At 46.8% G+C, this 19561-nt stretch overlaps 1 protein-coding gene across 2 annotated transcripts in view; it reads right to left on the bottom strand.

Annotated features, from left to right (window-relative positions):
* Positions 1-78: 78 nt before the first annotated feature.
* LOC142585441 (solute carrier organic anion transporter family member 74D-like) overlaps positions 79-19561 on the bottom strand; it is a 59266-nt gene continuing 39783 nt past the window's right edge. For both annotated transcript variants that reach the window (XM_075696212.1, XM_075696211.1), the window contains 11 exons: positions 13210-13454; positions 12126-12378; positions 10074-10310; positions 8833-8919; positions 7761-8003; positions 6614-6778; positions 5668-5869; positions 5038-5185; positions 4251-4426; positions 3236-3300; positions 79-2180 (listed from right to left, as the gene is read on the bottom strand). In XM_075696212.1, the coding sequence (XP_075552327.1) occupies positions 1840-2180; positions 3236-3300; positions 4251-4426; positions 5038-5185; positions 5668-5869; positions 6614-6778; positions 7761-8003; positions 8833-8919; positions 10074-10310; positions 12126-12378; positions 13210-13454 (2162 nt within the window). In that variant the 3' untranslated portion in view covers positions 79-1839. The remainder of the gene's footprint in view (positions 2181-3235; positions 3301-4250; positions 4427-5037; positions 5186-5667; positions 5870-6613; positions 6779-7760; positions 8004-8832; positions 8920-10073; positions 10311-12125; positions 12379-13209; positions 13455-19561) is intronic.

A 19561-nucleotide genomic window follows, 5' to 3' on the forward strand; every position in this document is an offset into this window, starting at 1 on the left:
TATATATATATATCCGAAAGCAGTGCCATGGGTATTGGTGTAGTAGTGTGTAAATGAACTTGTGAGAAGTACTGTTGCAACAATTTGTAAAAAAAATTTATTTGCTGTAAAAATATATCCAACAGTCGAATGTTGGCATTCTAAATATATTGCCATGGTTTGTCTCAATGCTTTCAGGAACAAAAGGAAGTTCATGAGACAGTTCTGTAATAAAAATATCCCCTCCCGTTCTCACTATCAAGAAAAGCCAAAGCACTTGACATAGAAACAGCAGCCGCATTCATAAAGCTCTTCATACTGAAGATCAGTTCATGAAGTAGGTGCTCTTCAGCAATTATAGCCATTGATAGAATAGCCAAGGTACGGGACAGTGACAACGGGATCTCATGGATGAAAAGCTTTTTGGATCTGGCCACTGTCTTGCAAACTGGACGATTGTGGTCACTGAACGAGGCTTGGGCACATCTGGTTCGCTCAGTTCAGCATGCGTACACAGTTATCACAATCACTGCACTGCACTGCGCCATGGTCTGTGGTGCATACTATCACAGTTACAATGGTGCACATTGTCACACTTACAAGCTTGTGTCATGGATCACTTCTTGAAGACCACTGGGGTATTTGACAATGGACTGATGTATAACGGTATTGTTCAGAACACTGTTTCTAAGAGCACTGTATCAACACCACCTGATCACATGCAGAATAAAAAATGTAAAGGATCAATCTCTGGCTCTAGTATGCGCATGCACGCTTCTTGAGTTTCAAAATATTCAATACATCTTTATTTACTCATGAGATTAAGTATGGAATAACTCTCAAGATATGATAAATAACAGCAAAAAGAAATGGTTACATTACTAACACTTTGCACTTTGGCTGTTCCCTAAAGTTCCTTCTTTTAGCAGGATTGTTTGTATTGAGATTGTGGTGCATTGGCCAAGTTTTAAGACAAGCATTTAAGTGTGAAGTCAGGCTAGAAGCAACAATTGGCAGCATCTAGCCCTTTGCTAAATATAACTTCATTCAAGAGCTGAATCATGGCAAGCACTGTCCCTTTAATCAAACTTCATGTCCACCACTGAGTTTTAAAATCGTGCTTCCAGCATAAATTTCTTGCTTTTTGTCGTGACTGGTTGTTCTGAGTACACTCATTACATGCCACTTTTTCATAAGTGTACCATAATAAGAATGTTCTCATCATTGCTGTTTATAAACATTGGTCAGTAAAAAACTGTTGTAGGCGCTTAATCATGGGTGTCCCATTGCAATTTCTTGCAAAGTATTCTCAATAGCTGCAATGTCCACTTGTTGAAATAACATGGGCATTGATTCCTACACACAGTACACTGTAGACAGTTCATTCGTCTTCAGAATGGTGTCACTCAGCCGGAGTAACATGCTCTTCGTTTTCTCTTGGGCGAACATCTTCATTCTTGAAACCAGCATTTGTTTCATTGCTGGCAATAGTTTGCCTCCTTACAAGGCATTAAATCAAAGCTAGGATACTTGAATATGTTCCCATTGTTTTTGTCATCACACGTGTATCCTTTCCTCCTTGATAGTTTCACTTGCAGAGAGAAAAAAAAGTCAGTGCTGGAGCAAAAGTTCTGTGGAGTTCAATGTCTGGTGACATCCTGCTTTGGGCACTTCACATTCCGAAGTCTTGCTTAACAAGAGGCCTGTCATAATGATGTGGAGCACACATTTCGTCCTGGACTGAAACAGTGTCCTCAAGAGCCCATGGTCTCAACCTGCACTCAGCATCGGTTTTGCGCCAAGACACAGTCGGACGCCATGCCGAAACCTGGACCATTTTTTATTCACCAGTCTCCAAGTTCAAAACCTGGTAGCCTCTGGTTTCTCGTCAACCTTATGGATGTTTTCAACTGAGAGTCCCTCGGTGATGGTGGTTTTGCTTTCGTACTTGTCTTGCTGGTCACTGCTGTCGTCGGCAAGATCGTCCTCATAGAAGCGCTTGATGCGTCCGCTGAGCAGGAACTGGCCGATGTAGCAGACGCCGGCGATGGCCAGAAAAATGACTGTGACGAGATGCAGCGTGTAGCGCAGCTTGACAGCATCGTACACCCAACAGTTGCCACGCCGTCCGCATTTCTCCTCCCAGATCAAGCACGAGTGGTCCAGGATGGCGCCGTATATCAAGGGGTAGGGTATGAAGGCTGTGGAGAGAGAGAGACGAATTAGTGTGATCGCTTCGAATTTCATGATCAACGTACGCAGTGTCAATAGACAGTTTTAGTATTGCGTCATGGCGATACGTACGCAGCCCGCAAGTGCTTTGCGGAACGCAGGAGCGCGTGTTGCGTTAGGGCTTTTAGTACTGCGAAATGCCTACGAATGTAAGCGGGCGACCGTTAGACGCCGGGCGCGTCGGAGCGCATTGGCCGCGTCCGCCAGCACATTGAACAGTCGGTCGAACTAGACGCTGTTGATCTTGCTAACAAGATCACGTGTGGCCGCGTTTCCGCTTCGTAGAACTATATTTAGGCCTTTAAGAGACTGCTTTTAATACGTATGAAATGCACGAATCATATGAAGAAAAATAAAAACCGAGCACTTGCTTTCTGAGGCTGGCACGGTCATTTGCGACGAACTGCGCCTAAATCAGGTCGAGCCTTTCGCGCAAGCAGCACACACTGAACACTTTCTAAAAAACAAAGTTCGTATTTTTGCTCTGCATTCCCACCGTGCAGAATCCGGGAATGGCTTCTGCGCGTTGACTTCACGCAGCAAAGCCAAATCGTAGGCCATTGAAAAGTACAGTCTTCCGCTGGTCGCCATTGACGCTGCCATTTTGGGAAACTCTTTTGTCTCGCGCTCTCCCGAACAAACGAGAACCACAAGAGCAGCATGCAAGGCTAAGTTTATAAATTGACAGCATTATTGTATGTTTTTCTGGCAGCTCTTCGCAGGTGCAAACTAGTCTGAGAGCCACCTGCGACGCCACATTTTCTCGGTAGAGGGATGTGGTGTCAGGCTTCGTAGCCAAGAAAAGAAAAAAAGGGGGGAGAGGGAAGATTTATAGTAGTTTTGATTGTGAATTAATGCCTGAAGGAAAAAAAAAGTGTTGGTTGTCTTAGACAGAACACAAGGTAGTACCTTAGAGTTTTACGCAATGCACCGTGCACAGAACCAATGGATGATCTATTTAAACATTTTACACCTAAATGCACCGTTTATACTGAGAACAGGTGAGCAAAATTGCTTTTCTTACCAAGCATATGTAAGAGAGATCCTGTGGTCCCCATTGCCATGCTCTTGTCGATGGGGTCGACGCACCTGCAATATCGAACGGAGGGAGATTTCTGAACCCCTAAAACCCAAACACAATCCCACATCAAGGGGAACTAGAACTTGCCCTTTATTTTTGACCATGAAGGGTGTACGTTTGGACAAAACGCAGTTATTTGAGTTTCAAGTTTGTATAATAATTAATTAGTGATTGGTTTGCTGACTATACATAACTCTTGCTCCAGGGTATCAGAAATGACATCGTTTGTGGGATGTCTAGGACGCGCATACAGTAGGTAGTCCGTTCTTATAAGGCTTGAAAAAGTGAGTGAAGAATTTTAATAACGTACATTCAATGAGATCCTCGGAACAGTTGCGATATTAAAAAACAAAAACAAACGCAGATCCAAAGCACAATGGCAATCTCTGTGGATCGAAGCTTTCGTGAAGCGGTTACATAACTCTTCAATGCCATAAAACTAAACGCGATGCGTACAACTGTCCTTATCGTCACCCATACAATGTGGCGCGAGTTTCAAACAATGTTTATGTTTCTGCACTGTAGCGGTGGTCACTTTAACGTGGTGCCATGTTTGTGTTTGTGTACCTTACCCTTCACAATCTGAGGTGGAATAGTTCGTGTTTTTCTCCGTTTCGTTACTCCGTCTAGGCGTAATGGAAGAAAGCCTCGCTTTAAAAAAAATATAGCACACATTTTTCTTATATAAAACGCGCTAACAGTGCGTTGGATTTACTTAAAGTGCTTATACAGCGACAAATTGTTCGAAACAGCGTCCAGCAGATGCTGCCACATGGGCATGGGTCGCGGTCTTCACGTCACGGTAAGGTATCTCAAGAGCTCGACGTGGGCCAGTAAATGCGTGCAGCGTGCTACAGAAAGCATTAATCGAGTTCTGTGGGCAACAAAAAATAGGGTTTAGATATTTTTTCATAGTGTAGTTCCGCTGCGTAACGCTCAGGCGAGCATCTATGCGCACCTGAGGAAGATGAGCAGGCCCCCTACACGACCTGTGGAGCCCAGGAACTGTCCGGCGATCACGATGCCCAAGAAGAGGCCCAACTGCTGACACGTGGAGCCGCAAAGCCCCGACGTCACATAGGAGTCGTCCACTCCGTGGTCACCTGCCGCGATGCAGCTGCAGTCCTTGTATATCTGCAATGCAGACGAGAGCAATATATATGTTGCGCATGTGCGCAAATGGGACCAGAAGTAATTTGCTGACTCATGTTTCGCCCTCAGTGCCTAAAACTCGACGTAGCTACGCGAATACAGGCTATCCAGACAACTATCTTTACTTCTGCGTCTGTCCCGAAGTCCATCACGATGTGGGAATACATTCACGCGGGACCACTCAAATACATGTATTTGCATCAACTGTTAGTTCTCATCTAGGGCGCTTACTTGGCTGCTCTGAAGGACTACCGACATCTTCTGTACAATCTACAACCCCTCCTGGTGCAACACTTACAGATCATCGTTCTATATTTTTTCTGACACTCAATGTCTTCCCTTTTAAGAAAGACTCCGATATCAACCAGAAGCTGAAATGCGCGAGGATGGGACGATTGTGAGATGCAGCAGAGCGCTGACTGACACGGATGGATTTATTGAGCGAGCCGAGAAATAGGACATCGAGCCCCACTTTCCTCTACCTGTGTCTGCTGGTTGCAGATAGGAGTCGTTCAACTCAGCTGCGCCCAAGCCCCTTCTAAGAGCTTTGAGCTCAGCTACAAATTAGAGCTTGAAGATTTCCTTATATTTACCGTCATGTTCGTCGACGACAGGCCCACGCTTCTGCAGCCGGCATGGCATGGTGAGAAATAGCTTGTCATTTTGTTGCTTGAGCACACCGGCTCGTATATCTGGGTGTTGCAATTGCAATCCACGTTGCACTTGTCCAGCAGTGATGTCCTGTAACCAGAACACGCGTACGTTTTGACGTTTTGTCGGTATGCGCAAGATGCGAGAATTTGCACCCGACGACTTTGCGAGTTTTGTCCTGTATGCTGATTGCTGTGAACATTAGGAGACTTTATGGCTTTTCTATTGTGGGTGCAACACACGTGGGCTTCAATGTGGCGCCAGTATCGTGTCAGCCCTGCTATATGCAGGGCTTTTTGCTTGAGATAGTGTTTTTGAATTGGCATGAAGAGAACCAGAAAGTAGACACACTCACAAAAAAAAATGCGAACTTAACCAGACAAAGTTAGAAAACCCTTGGTCAACCGCGCGTCTTTTAAGGGGGTGCTGACTGTCGAGAACACTCCGTGAAAAAGCGTTGTCTCCATGCAGGGAAACTGGCATAGAACATATTGCTGCTTTGACATATATCTGCCAGGTAGCATGAATGTTTGGAGTTTTACATTGGAGGATACAGTAGATGAGTGACTCACGCGCTGATGTTTCTGCCGGGGGCGACTCCGGCAATGTTGGGGCTATCGCAGCCGATGAACATCATGGCGACGAAGCCTGCTATCATGGCCAGCTCCACAAATGCCGAGTAGCCGGCCACAACGCGCGGGCCTGGCCGGAACCGGTGTATGACGACGCCGCCGGTTACGATTCCGACCAACGTTGTCGCCACTTTGGCCGCCCCTGGATCAAAAAGACGGGAAAGAGGTCCGTGTTTCCTTTATTGCTCTGCCATGATTGCGGATACCCTGCCATCCGTGACGTATATATTTTCCGTATCATAACTCCCGTGTGCATTTAACAAGGAGCCTTTGCGTATGCCATCTTTTTGCCAGCGGGTACTCTATAGCCATCCGTGACAGTGGCGTAGCCAGAATTTCTATGGGGGTGAGGGGGAGGGGGAGGGGATAGCGAGGGAAAGACCACTTTTTTCGGGGACGGGGGTGTGGCAGGCCGCATATTAACGCGGAAATTTCGAATTTCGGGGGCGGGGGCAACGTGCTCTGTATTACACCCCGTGGCTACGCCACTGATCCGTGACATTTCCAGGGTCTCTAAATTAAGGCTCGTGCGCAATTAAGAAGGTGTCTTTACCGCCGTCAGCCACCATAACTTGCGCTCGTGTCATATGGAGAGACGGAGAAGGAAGAATTATTATATTTAAAAAAAAATGGGATATGGAACGGTACCGTCTCTTTGTTTCTATAGCATCTTGAGACAAAGGCGTTGAAAGTTGCGTTGGGCGGGAAAGACGAAGCTGGTGCTTCAGAGGCACTCTACGAACAACTACGAACAAAAAGCACTACCGCACTTATGATGGCATTTTCTCATGCATTTCCAGCCAACCCAAAGGGTCTTACGTCGTCCGTTTTAAAGGTCATCACCTCGAATGGAAACGCACAACGTCAGCTAACCATCCCGGCTTACCTGTGTAATAGTTGGCCTTCGACGCCGATTGCCTAAACTGGAACTCGACGTATTTGCTGAACGAAGTACCGTAGCCGGCTGTGGCGAGCAAGACGAATACCAGGCCAGTTGTGTGGAGCATGAAGATCGGGTTACGGACCAGCCTTTTCACGATAACCATGATGTCTGCAGCATAGGGAAAAGAAACGGTATGGAAGAACGTTTGCAAGTATTACGCAAACGCACTCGCTTTTCGTTCTCTTCTAGTAGCCGCTGTATACGGCTCCTGATGTACGGCTGGCTTGCTTGCAGCCAGAACCGACATACTATGCTTTAAGGTACCGTTGCAGTCGACGGCCTTTTCTTGTTTCAGAGTGCAAAATCTCCAGACATTTGATAACATCAACGCACACGACCAAGAAGATGCTCGAGTCTGCAGAGCCGTTATGCGTCTTCGTGTCCAGTCGTAGCCTGGTCATCTGGCAAGCGGTTCGGGCTAGGGACCCTCTCAGCAGATAGCGTACTGCCTACCTCATCCGCCGATGTCACTGCGAACTAATCGGGGGTCCCTTGCTCGCTCAACTCGATGCACAAATTACTCGAAGCAAATGTTTCCGTCCGTGCCCTTGTGGCTCGATAAGTCTAGCGCACGTACAACTTATCAAGATGCCTTAACTTCGACCCCAGCTCGTATACGGCCTTTTTCCTTTACCATCTTTTTTTCAAGCGGTGATATTTTCACACGGACGCCAATCAGTTGAGAAACTCGCCATATAACCACAACGTCAACTAGGACATCATTTAGGTCAGTGGGGATATTGAGAACTGGACTCGTTGTGTCCCGCTGAATTGTCGCAGCTGTCGACATCGACACCAGAATAATTTATTGTTGTAACCACTTCAGACACTGTGATCGCCTAGCATGCTACAAACTTCCAGGCTACAACCACTATACCCACGGTCACTATCCTAAGTAGCCTGACGTACTATCCTGCAATTTACTTCTAATTCACTTCTAAACCACTTCCGTACCTCTAATTCCCCCCCCCCTCTTACTCTAAAGCCACCATAAAGCCATGGCCTAGCTAAGCTCTCTTATACTTGGTAGTCTGCTCGATACACCTGTGATTCAGTCCCTTTAACTGCAATAAAAGTTTATGACAATAACCTTTGATCATGGCGATGCTGATGCCATGGTGGCCCGTCCTTTCGGCGCACTTTGAGTCCTTGTTCGCCTTCACCACGGACAACCTCTGCATACGGTTCACTTTGTAATTCTTGCCGGCGGGTAGGATGCGCGGGAACATCATCATAGGTAGGGCGACCACGGTGAGGCCGACGGCGAACAGTATGTAGCCTATCCACCAGGCGCCCACCCAACGGGGATCCTTCGGTGAGATGCCTGGATCGCCTGCGCAGAGCGATCACGTGCAACATACATTCACTATCTCTTTGTGTATCAACAGTATACGTTGATAGGGGCCGAATAGTTCTACGAGGGAATGCGTTGGAGCGTCCTAGCGGTCCAGAAGGCACAGCTACTACAATCAATCAGCCGCAACTGCAGCATTAACTTTTGGCGCAGCCTTACTTTGTTCTTTCTCTTTCAAGGGACCAGGAATGCTGCTTATTGTGTACGTTTATTTACTACGTTGTAGCAGCTAACGCACCTGTAGACAAAAAGGAGAAGAAAATGGAAAGACAAGGAGGCAGGCATGAATAAAAGCACTAGTTCAAAGAGAAAAAAAGTTTATTAACAGTCGGTACTCTCTTTTTATATGCAGGAATCGTCTAAAAACATTTTGTTAGAAGTAGCAATTCACGCGTGGGTGCCTTTTCCTGCTTCTGTCGATCCCTTTGTGCGCTATGGCTGGCTGTGATAGATCACCGACTCGTCCATACTTTTTTTTTTTACGTATATACCGAGCGTGGGAATATTAACGAGTGCGAATGCACAATAGTAGCCTTCAGTTTGTTCTGATGGTGCGTCATGGTAGAATTCCATTTGCCTAGTCGGGGTATGCCGTCGATTGGGTATGCTCAAGACGTCGCCTTTGTGTTTCGATGTTTCGTTGGGAGCGTCGTTGTAAGAGTTACCATAACTCCAACCATGACACGAAATATTCTCTGCACTAAGCTGCACGGTTTCATTGTGTGGCTGCAAGTGCGTCACAGCTGATATTAGCACGCAGGTTAAGTTAATAAGCAAGAAGATATATGAGTGCCTGGGGTATACTTACGGAAAGGATCTTCGTAAAAGCGCAGGCATACCCCGGCTGTCACGAATCCGACAACGGGGCCGAGCAGTCTGAAGGCAAATCCCATGCCTGCACATATAGTAAGCTTGTTTTGTTTTGCAGATAAGATCATACAGACAGAGAACGTGCAAAAGATTGAAAGGTTTACAGATAAGAAGAGGATTAAATCGGGCCAGAGTGGTGGTTTACTGTCTCGATAATTCTCTCGACTGGATCGGCAGCTGAAAAATTTCATTAGCACAAAAAAAAAAAGAAAAAAAAAGAGGCGTCACTTTTAAAACCGGCGTTGAAACTTTGGCGCTCGTCGAACACGCGTTCAAATGACAAATGTATTCGTAGCTTAAGTTTCTCAAAAATAGCAGATGACCATTGATATGCCACTGCAGTGTAATCTAGTGTAAACGAATAACGGGCTTTAGCTGGACATTGCTTTCAGCCTATGGCTAGACGTGCTGGTGCACGCAAAAGTGAAAGCGTCTTCGAAAGTGAAAGACCTAGAATACGGTTCTCATAGTCATGTTTACACGCTGAGTATCCGCCCTTGATTCGGAACTTCATCTCGCCCGAAATAGTAACACATTAGTCTGCGAGAAACGGCGCTTGCCCTCGATTGCTACTTCAGCGCCACATTGTGTGAAATGGCTGCACTGGAAATGCGTTACATGTGATTGCATCATCTTAATGTACAGCGATGCACGGATCGGCTGTCATCTTTTCACCCTGTTTACTGATCTAGCCACAGCTGCTTTCTCTACAGCGCATCAACTAATAATTGAAAAGGCAGTACAACAAAATACAGGATCAATTTATCAGCCGTTACTCTTTCCGAAATGAATTTAGCTCGTTAATATGCTTTCATGCTTTACTTCATTATTCTTTTATTCGGGTGTGATTTATGATGCAGTCCTGTTTGCTAAGTCACTGCGAGAATTCCACAATACTTCTGCGAGATTTTCGAAAAATTTTTACAGGTTACTTTCAAGAAGCTCTTCGTCGATTCGCGAGAACTTGCGGAGCTCCAGCTTGGTTCTGAATGCATTAATACATCCTGCCTGGCCGTGCGAGTCTCTCAATAAGTACCAGTTGCAGGCGCATTTTGATTAGCGTTGAGTGCCTCTCCGGTAATGAGCAATGTGTCCTGCCGTTTATTTTTTTTTCTCTCTTTCTCGCACTAACGAACTGCATACGATTCGCGAGGAATAGAGTCTGTTGGTTGGGCTCACCGAAGTACAGGGGCGAGTTCTTCTTCCGTATGTTGTCGTCCATGTAGGTGCTTCCCGCGATGAAGAACGTGGACGCGCCGAAGCCGTTCATAAAGTTTGCGGCGAAGAAGAGCGCAAACGGCGTGTAGCTGTCCGCCATCGACGGGCCCCCGCATTCACGGTGTCCAGACATGGCCGAGTTGCACAACAGGCTGTCGGGACTGCGCCGTCGGGCCCCCAGTGCATGCGCCGTGCTCGCTGCGAGTTGTGAGGAAGAGAATTACTGCATGTTATTTTTTTTTAAATTAGACTATATTACATTAGAATAAAAGTCGGCAATAAACCCGCCGTGGTTGCTCAGTGGCTATGGCGTTAGGCTGCTGAGCACGAGGTCGCGGGATCGAATCCCGGCCACGGCGGCCGAATTTCGATGGGGGCGAAATGCGAAAACACCCGTGTACTTAGATTTAGGTGCACGTTAAAGAACCCCAGGCGGTCTAAATTTCCGGAGTCCTCCACTACGGCGTGCCTCATAATCAGAAAGTGGTTTTGGCACGTAAAACCCCATAAAAAAAAAAGTCGGCAATGGGTAACCCGCTAAGCGATTTACTGTTTCGTCTGCGACGCCACAAAAAAAAAAAAAACTTCTAGAAAGAAAACCACTCTCTATGACCATGCTTCCTTGGAGCTGATTCACGTGCTATAGTTATTGCTTCAGCATTCGCGTGAACGTATCTTCGTATGCGTTGGTGTAAAGAACGCTAATGTTTTGCCAACTATCGACGCGATACAGTTTCTGTTGACTGACGTTGGTGTCAGTATTTGACACACCGACAACTAATGTGCTAGTATCCAGAATTCGCTCACAACATCCAGAAATCAAAATGTGAGAGACTTCGTGTATCTCGAATCTCATGCCTTCAATTGTATGCCGTGTTTGGCACAATGAATACATTTTTCTTTGTGTGTTCGTATTAGTCAGCGCTGGCGTTCGTGTTTTGTTTCTCGATGGGCGTGACGGTCGCAAGCTGGACATGTAGCTCGTCGGGCTCCACAATTTCTCACCAAATTGTTTATCGATGGTAAGACGGCGCGGAGATGGTGATTACAGTGGCGCCATGCTACATCGAGGATCTACGATGACAATGTACGCCGCAAATCCGCGAATAAGCCCCCCCCCCTGATTTACACAGCCGTCAAACGCACGACCGTCGCGTGACCATCGCAGCGCCGGCGTTTGACATGAGACAGCATTTTCTCGTCGGTTTCTGCTCAAAAATGGGATGCTGGTGACATTGAGAGCATCGGTAAACGTCACCGGCGTGTCATTTCCGAAGAAAAAATTAACCGACGATTACGATACTTCCTAATGCGAAATTTGAGTGCAGCTGCATACGTGTTTTCATTTCGCGCTATATTGGCAGGCGTGGACAACCTGTCTCGTGCTGCACATTGCAAGCGGGGCGAAGTGTGGCGCGACTGCCTCGCTAATCGGGAGATCGCAAGAGGCAGCGTGTGGGTGACGCGCGGGCGTGATTCACAGCAGTCGCCGCAGACAGACCTCCGCTCATGCATCGTTTTGTTTACATATGCGGTATTGGTGGCGTCATCGGTGAACAGACGGCGCGCGCTACTCTGGCGCCATCTCGTAGCCATCGCGGCCGCAAAGCTCGTCTTGCGCGGTACTACGGGTTTCGTCTCCCGCTTTCGTCATACCCTCCTCCTCCGTTTTCTGCCTGGTGGTTCCGCTGCACCCTCCGCCTCCCCCGCTTTCTGCATCATGATACCGCTGCGCCCTCAACCTCCGCATTCCTCCTCGCCCTCTATTCGCAATCGCCGCCTTTCACCCGCGCTCCGCGTTCACTATTTCATCTTTTGCTGTGCTCGTTCGCTCGGTTACGAGGACGGCGAGGGACGACGCCGACGATCGCCGCAGGAACGGGCGCTCTAGAAACTGCGTGAAAACGCCAGTGCCATGATATATGACGGGGCGGGCGTTTGATGGCTGTGTGAAAACGGCCTAATAGCCGTCGCGGTAAAAACTGAAAGGGAGTGAAGGAGAGTGTCCCTCACAGAGGATGTGCAGTCCCGGTCCGTAGATCATGTAGGGCACGATGCTGAGGAAGCAGCTAAGCACAACGATGAGCGCCCCCATGCCCATGATCTTGGGCCGGCTGATGCGGTTTGCATAGTAGCCGGCCAGCATGTTGATGATGATGGGGCTCAGGTTGTCCGCGATCAGTATGATGCCTGTCGTCTGGCTGGACATGGCGAACCGCCTCTCGATGGTCGACAGCGTGCCCACGAAGTACGTCTTGTACGCGCCCTGCGAGTGAACGCCGATCGGAAAGGATTTGTGCGATCACTTGATAGAGCTCGAAAAAAAAAGAAGAAAATAATCAATATAAACGGCGCAGAATGCTTTGCGCGGCTTGTGAAAACGTTCATGATGCGCTGAGATGTTGAGAAAATTTCAATCTTGCGAAAGTTGTATTTGGTATTTGACAACTGCGTCAGCTGTCAGTTTATATCATTGATGTTTCTAAGAACACAATTAGGCATTTCTTTTTTTTTAAGGCAAGTACTGTCCTTGAAAGACTCGCGAAACTGCAGAATTGGATTGGCAATCATCTCTTATAACATAGTGTAGAAATGCCGCGTACCGTGGCCGTGTTTTTTCACTTGTAGTGCTCGTGTTCTGTGTCTTTTCAATATTTCTTTTTCTAGATAATCAAAGCTAGCGTACCTTGTCACTCTTATTCTTTCTTTTCCTTTTTTTTATTAATACATCACGAGCGTCCAGAAAGTCGCAGAGGAGGCCATTTGACAGTAGTTCAACATGGCAACTTCAGAGAATATTTGGCGAAATAGGACAAGAAGAACAGCACAGGGCAAGAATAGCCCCGTATGGGAGGTCAAGGCACAGTAGAATTACCAAAACTTTGCTGAGGTCAGTTATCGGCTTACGTAGAGAGGTACCAGAGGCTACTCGCTTCGTTTCTCATTGCTGAAAGATCGCCGCAGCTGCGCGGCACATCTCTCAAACCTCTGTAACAATCGCAGTATACTACTTGCTTTGGCTGGTCGGTCGGACGCCAGATTGTTCGCGACGTGTCTTACGTCCGTACAAGCTATGCCGCGATGAAGGTGGGATCACCTGCAGGACACCCATGAGGCTGTAGACGACGAAGAACATCCTTGGAGTGGCGAGCCGCTGCATGATACGCGGGGAGCAGCTTCCCAGGCCACACATGTAGTCACGTTCCTCCTGGAGCTCGCCATCGGCCCCACCGCCGCCGGGGGCACACCCAGCTGCTGGAGCGGCGTTTCCGTTTGTCTTCGCGTCGGACCGCGGCAATTCCGTCGTCGCTCGCTCGACGGTCCATGGCTGCTTCTGAGTGCCTGTTGAAGGAAAGGAAGAGGGAAGGACAGGGAGGTGTAGCCAGTGTAAGGACCAGCTTGCTAAACTGTGCTGGGATAAGAGGGTAAAGGGAATCAAGGACGATAGAGTTGAGGTAAAAGACACAAGAAAAGCTTTGCAAATAACACGCGATGCAGTGCGCGACAACAGTTCCAGTCTGTCGCTCAATCCGCACGCCACGAAGCGGAGCAAAACGTTAAGAACCTTCTGTGTTGAGAACGGTGTGGACCGGTGTCCGAGGATTCTCTTTTCCTGGGACAAAAGGAGATTTCTTAGCCCACGTATAGCCCGTTCTAAAACTCTTTTGTAGGTGCGCTGTAGCTAGGCCACTCACAAAAGGAGATTCTTGATCGTCTTCTGTCGGCCACTTCAGTGCGATATAAATAGGCATTCGCAAACGCCACGCCGAGCCTCAACTTGATCGGCATGTCGTTTCAGTCTTTTGGTATCCCAGACATAAGACGGAGCTGCAGATGCTGATCCAAGCTATGAAGACGATCGTGTTGGTAAATTCGCTCGATCTCGATCCTGTGTGCCATTGTGTAAGTGCGCGTGCCAGTGAGCGAGTTCGTGATGTCTAGAAAGTCGACCAGTAGCGCGAGGATGTATGGGGAGCGAGCTTTTCGCATTTCAATGCGGAGATGAAGGCGAGACAGGAGCGACCCACAGATAGGCAGAGCTTTCTGCTCAGACCTAAGCGCGAGACTGTTCTTATATGCGATGCGTGACAACACGTCTTTCTGATCTCTGAGCATCAGTTCGCTCTTGCGGAGTGATAGCCGGCAGTGATTGCCAACTAACGCCTCTTGAAGCTACGTGACTGTACTACCACCATTACTGCCAAAGCATACAACCATAGCAATTATGTGCTTTGGAAGTAGATCAGGACATCTTGCTGATACATTTAGGGCGCGTTATGTGAAAAAAAGAAAAAAAAACCGTTGTTCCTAGTGAACAACGAACACAGGGACAAAATGAGCATGGCATTTGAAGAATACAGGACGCCCGCTATATAACTATAACGTATAACCCAAAGATGTTTCATGGTTAGTCACCAAGTACCTAACCCCATTGCGAAACTACAAGGCCACGCGACTTCGAAAGATGTCGCACGGGTTTGTTCTTGTGTAGGCCACCATAGCTTGTTCGCTACGAAACCTCTCACGAAGGCAGAATTATAAAGTGTAATACATCGTCCAACAGCACACACGACGATTGTGGCCGCCTGTATTGTGTGCTATGCAAATGAAAAACTTATGTCGCGCATGTACGACCTCACCGGTAAAAGTAGTAGCCTTTCCGCCGCACAAAAGGCATTGTCGCAGAGGCACACGTCAAAGAGATCGTAAACATATGCGTCCGTTAAAAGAAAAAGGAGGAAACTGGCCTCCGATTTCTTTTCTAGCGCATGTGTGTGTATGTTTCCAGACGCTCTTTCTCGAAGAACGTGAGGCGTTCAGTGATAAGTGTAGGCAGAAGCGCCTTAATAAAGAAATGAAGAAAGGTGGGAGGGGATGCGTAAGAAAGCCGGAAATCGCGAACTTTATACAACAATGGGAGGTGACAGAGAGAAAGGCTTTGGGTCGGGCACATGGTTTAGACTAAATGTAATACATGTCCGGCGTTTTTTTAAGGATATTCAAGCAGTCGACCTTTTTATGAATGGTTGCCTATGTTTTTTGGTTTCTATGTTTTTGACGCGCGATGCATTGATTTTAAAGGGGTTGTTATAGACAACGTTGCATATATAAATGGACTCAGCATCCTTACTACTACAGTAGCCATGGGACCAAGAAGTCAGACGATTCGCAGTCACGAAGCAATACCGTCTGCTACCGACGCAGATATTCAGGCCATTACGGAGACCATTGGCCTACACAAACATGACAGTGACGTTATGACAATTCGTTCCGGTAGTCAGGAAGCGTTACGTGCCTTTACAAAAAAAAAAATGATCTCCCGGATTATATCCGTACTACACTGACCACTAATGCATGCACTAACGCCCTGGATTACAGGTCCTCTTGGACTGGGGACCAGGTCACCAGGGGATAGAGGGAAGTAAGCTAGCTCATGCCGTAGCTTGCGATCCTTTAACTCCGAGCAACTCCATTAAGTGGTCCTAGACCTATTGCCCCAGAAGTGTCAGAGCTGAACATCGAAAACAACAGGCTTCCCTTACCATCCCCATCGCAATCACACTAGAGAGGACGCTGCACTAATCCGCCAGACACAAACACTACCCAAACCATGCTGCTCAACACCACATTGAGAACTGACGTGGCACACCAGCGTGTTAAGTATGGGGGAAGAAACCCCCCAACTCACTTCATATTAAATGGGAATGCCCCAGAGCACTGGCTCTCTTCTCCGCACTTTTTCATGCTCCTGAACATCTCTCCCTTCCTTCCCTTCTCCTGGGAAAGCTGTACCACCTCGCCGCAATAGCTGCATCCTACACTATGGCCGCTGCTGGTAGCCCACATCGAACACATAATTGGACCCTAACAAACGGACACAACATCTAAACCTTGGCCACAGACGGACTCCAAAAGCGACGGATCGGACTAAGAGTCGGGAAATAAAGTTTATCTATTTCTCTCTTATTAGTTGAGGTTCTTTAGTACTTGTATGATTCTCGTTAGTTTGCTTTAAAAAGAAACGCTCAGTGCAAAATCATTAGTTGAAGGTTGACGATAGGATTCAATCAGTAGGAATAACATAAAGTATCATAAATTGCGTCATGGTGTGCAGTTTTTTTTTTTTTTACAAATCAGTCAAAAGAAATGTCGCACCGTGGAACCGTGCAGCATACGCAAAGGTTCAGAAGTAAGAACGATGCCTTGTTTCGTTTACCACAAGGATACCTAATGGTAGGGAAGCGGGTGAAAGCAGGGCTGACAGTAGAATACACTCCATTCGAAGGGGCGACTCTATGTGTGATGTTGCACAAATATAGCAACAGACTAGAATCGTCTGACCGGGATGATGGCAGTACAAATAAATTTACGAGATGAATTGATTGGTTATTTGATCCACTGATTGGGTTTAAACTCCCGACACAACACCTTGACACTGAGAGGCGCCGTACTGTAGGGTTATCCCATACTTAACTGTACACAGTTGTTAAGAATTGGGTAGCCCTGCAAGGTAAGAAAATCGATTAAGCCATTCAATATCATGCGCTGTTGCATTAAGGGATTTGTGTGCTTCATCGATACCCTTTACTAGGTATTTCTATAGGATGTATCTATTTCTGTATACGTATGCGTCTTATGTCGGGTTTTATTGTTTGATTACGAGGAACACAAGTCCGCTCACTAGCTGTATCTTGTTGTCCAACATGCAGGGGTTATTAGGCCCGGTGTACATATACCGTGAGCGCCAAGAAGTGTGGGCACTTCACTGTTTCTGTTTTCAAGAGCATATGAACGGCATCGTCGCCTTCTCTCTCTCTCTCTCTCTCTCTCTCTCTCTCTCTCTCTCTATATATATATATATATATATATATATATATATATATATATATATATACAAACACACACACACACACACACACCAGAAGAAAAACATTTCTGTATCCGGGCAGATATATATAGTGAAGTAGACGCGCTTATTTGTAGACGCGATTTATCGACGTTTCGGCCGGGGTGTCCGGCCTTCACCAGAAACGGCCGAAACGTCAATAAATCGTCAATAAATCGCTTCATAGGCGCTTCTGCTTCACTGTATATATATATATATATATATATATATATATATATATATATATATATATATATATATATAATTATTCTGCGCGATACAGATCGAAAAGCGTCGCGGTAAAGGCGTAAAAATAAGAAGGTGGAGGGAGCAGGGGGAATAACGATATCTGTATGCACCGATCCGATGTGCCAGGATCCCATGTGCCAGAAAAAAGTTAGTAGGTTAGGTGCGCGCAGGCACGCAGGATAATTTCCTATGACATAGGGTGCGCTGTGCGCGGATACACTATTCATTCCCATTTCGCCAAGATCATCGCGTTCCTGGTACCGCTTCTCGGTTCGCAGTTGTAAACATGCTTGCTCTTGTTTCAAGCCGGTGTCATATTGCCTTGTTTCATCGTATTTGTGACAAGGTATACCTACGTATGCGGCACTCTTGGCACTCGCTGTGAGTAAATGTGGAAGGGTCGGCACTTTGCTGATGTTTTCGCTGATGTTTTCGCGTGGCATCATGTCTCGCCGCCGTTGACAATGCGTGACGGTTTACAAACACGTGCAAAGCTGTTGGAAAGAAGGAAGTGATCAAGATTTTGATCAGACGTTCGCCAGAATGCCTGCATGTGCGGAATGTTGGTCGGTTTCACAGTGTTATAGTCGTTCACTGGTTACTAATTTCGATTCCCCCGAGAAAATTGTTGGTTATTAGCTTCACACTCGGCCTTAACTTAAGCTAAGGCCTACGTAGTGTGAGGCGCTAAATGTGACTTCGCCGCGATGGCTATGACGTCACTTTGAGCGTTCATTTTCTATGCCAAAACCAAAGATTTATTTACACGCGTGGGCAGTTGAAGATAACGATAGTAAAAAAAAATGAACTGCCGTCCAAAGAGAGCTCTCTTGCTGGTCATATAAAATTTTCTTACCTGTGACTACATGAAAATATTCCGACTCGCCCGCGGTTTCCCATGCTTATGGAGATTGTTAAAACATTTCAGCCTTTCCCATCATTTTCAATACGCTCCAGAGTAAGATAGAAAATGTGTTCTTGCTTGACTCTAATGTTCACAGAGAAATTGTTGGACACTTTATACGCCACTGTGCGTTCTACGACGATCAGACAGTGTTTCTCCGCGCTAGAATTAAAGTCGGCTATGTGGCATAGATTGTACACATACGAAAATAGCATTGCACCCTGGCCGCAGAAAGTATGCATGCAGGAATGCAGAAGGCTGATCGAGTGTCACTGCGCGCTTAGGGAAGGCCGTAGTACTCTTGAACCGCTTGTGAACGTGTAACGGAACGCTTAGGCCTCTCCGTTGTGCACGTACGTTAACTGGCCGTCGTTTCCCTCTCTCATTTGCTTTTGCTCTTTCTCCCAGCGCAGGGTAGCCAACCGGGCACGTTCCCCCCCAATATCCTTCAGTTCCTTCTCTCCTCCTTTCTTTAACCGCCGATTGCCGCTTTTTGCCATTAAGCTTGCTTGGTTAGACGATCGAGAAACTGTACTTTTATTCAGAAAAAAAAAAGATCAAACGCTAGACGTTCACTTTAGAAAAAATGCTAGCCACTGCTCATTGCTGGACACATGTTTAGCGAAGGCCGCTGCCCATCACCAGCGCTCAGTTATGAACGAAAATCTTTGTGCATTGGCACCTCCTTGTAGTAGCATTCATGAGGAGTCCTCGTGAGGTTTTAAGTTTTGGGCACGAGCATTTGACGCGACAGCCGTTCCGAGAATAATTCGTCAATATATACTCGGGAATTTTTATGCCTCTAGCCAACGTGCTTGCCCTTTAGAGCCTTTTACTATGGTTGTAGTTTGTCAGATAACGACAGTGATCCTTCAAACTACTTTACAACACTTAATATACGCATTCCAACGCCCTAAAAAATTGTAATAGCAATGTGAGTTTGACGTGCTATCCGCGAGACTGACATTGATTCATGCTTAGTATATTCAGAAGCGACGACAGCGTTCTCTACTCACTAATGAGCTACTACTAGTTGCTCATTCAGCATGCGTCATTGCAAACGGCGTGCTAATGGTGATTTATCACACCGCTCTTTCTTATTCTTGATCCAGATAGCTTTCCACAGCTCCGCTTACGCTTGGCGTGCTCTGACGCTGCCAGCCGATGCCTATCTCGCAGGCCTAATGCCAGTTTGTTGCATCCGTATAAGCGTGCTTACATTCTTTGGTGGCTAAAGAAAAGCGATGTAATGCAGCTGCGTTTTCAAACTCGGCGACTGTGCACACAGCACAAATAAAAAAAAAAAACGGGGCTTCAGTTGCAGCCAGATAATACGGAACACGGACCTGTTGCCTGTGCAATGCCGACAACTGCCGTTCATTGTGTAACAGTATATATGTCATTCAGTAC

This window comes from Dermacentor variabilis, chromosome 6, assembly GCF_050947875.1.
Source record: "Dermacentor variabilis isolate Ectoservices chromosome 6, ASM5094787v1, whole genome shotgun sequence".
In the NCBI taxonomy this organism is placed as follows: domain Eukaryota; kingdom Metazoa; phylum Arthropoda; class Arachnida; order Ixodida; family Ixodidae; genus Dermacentor; species Dermacentor variabilis.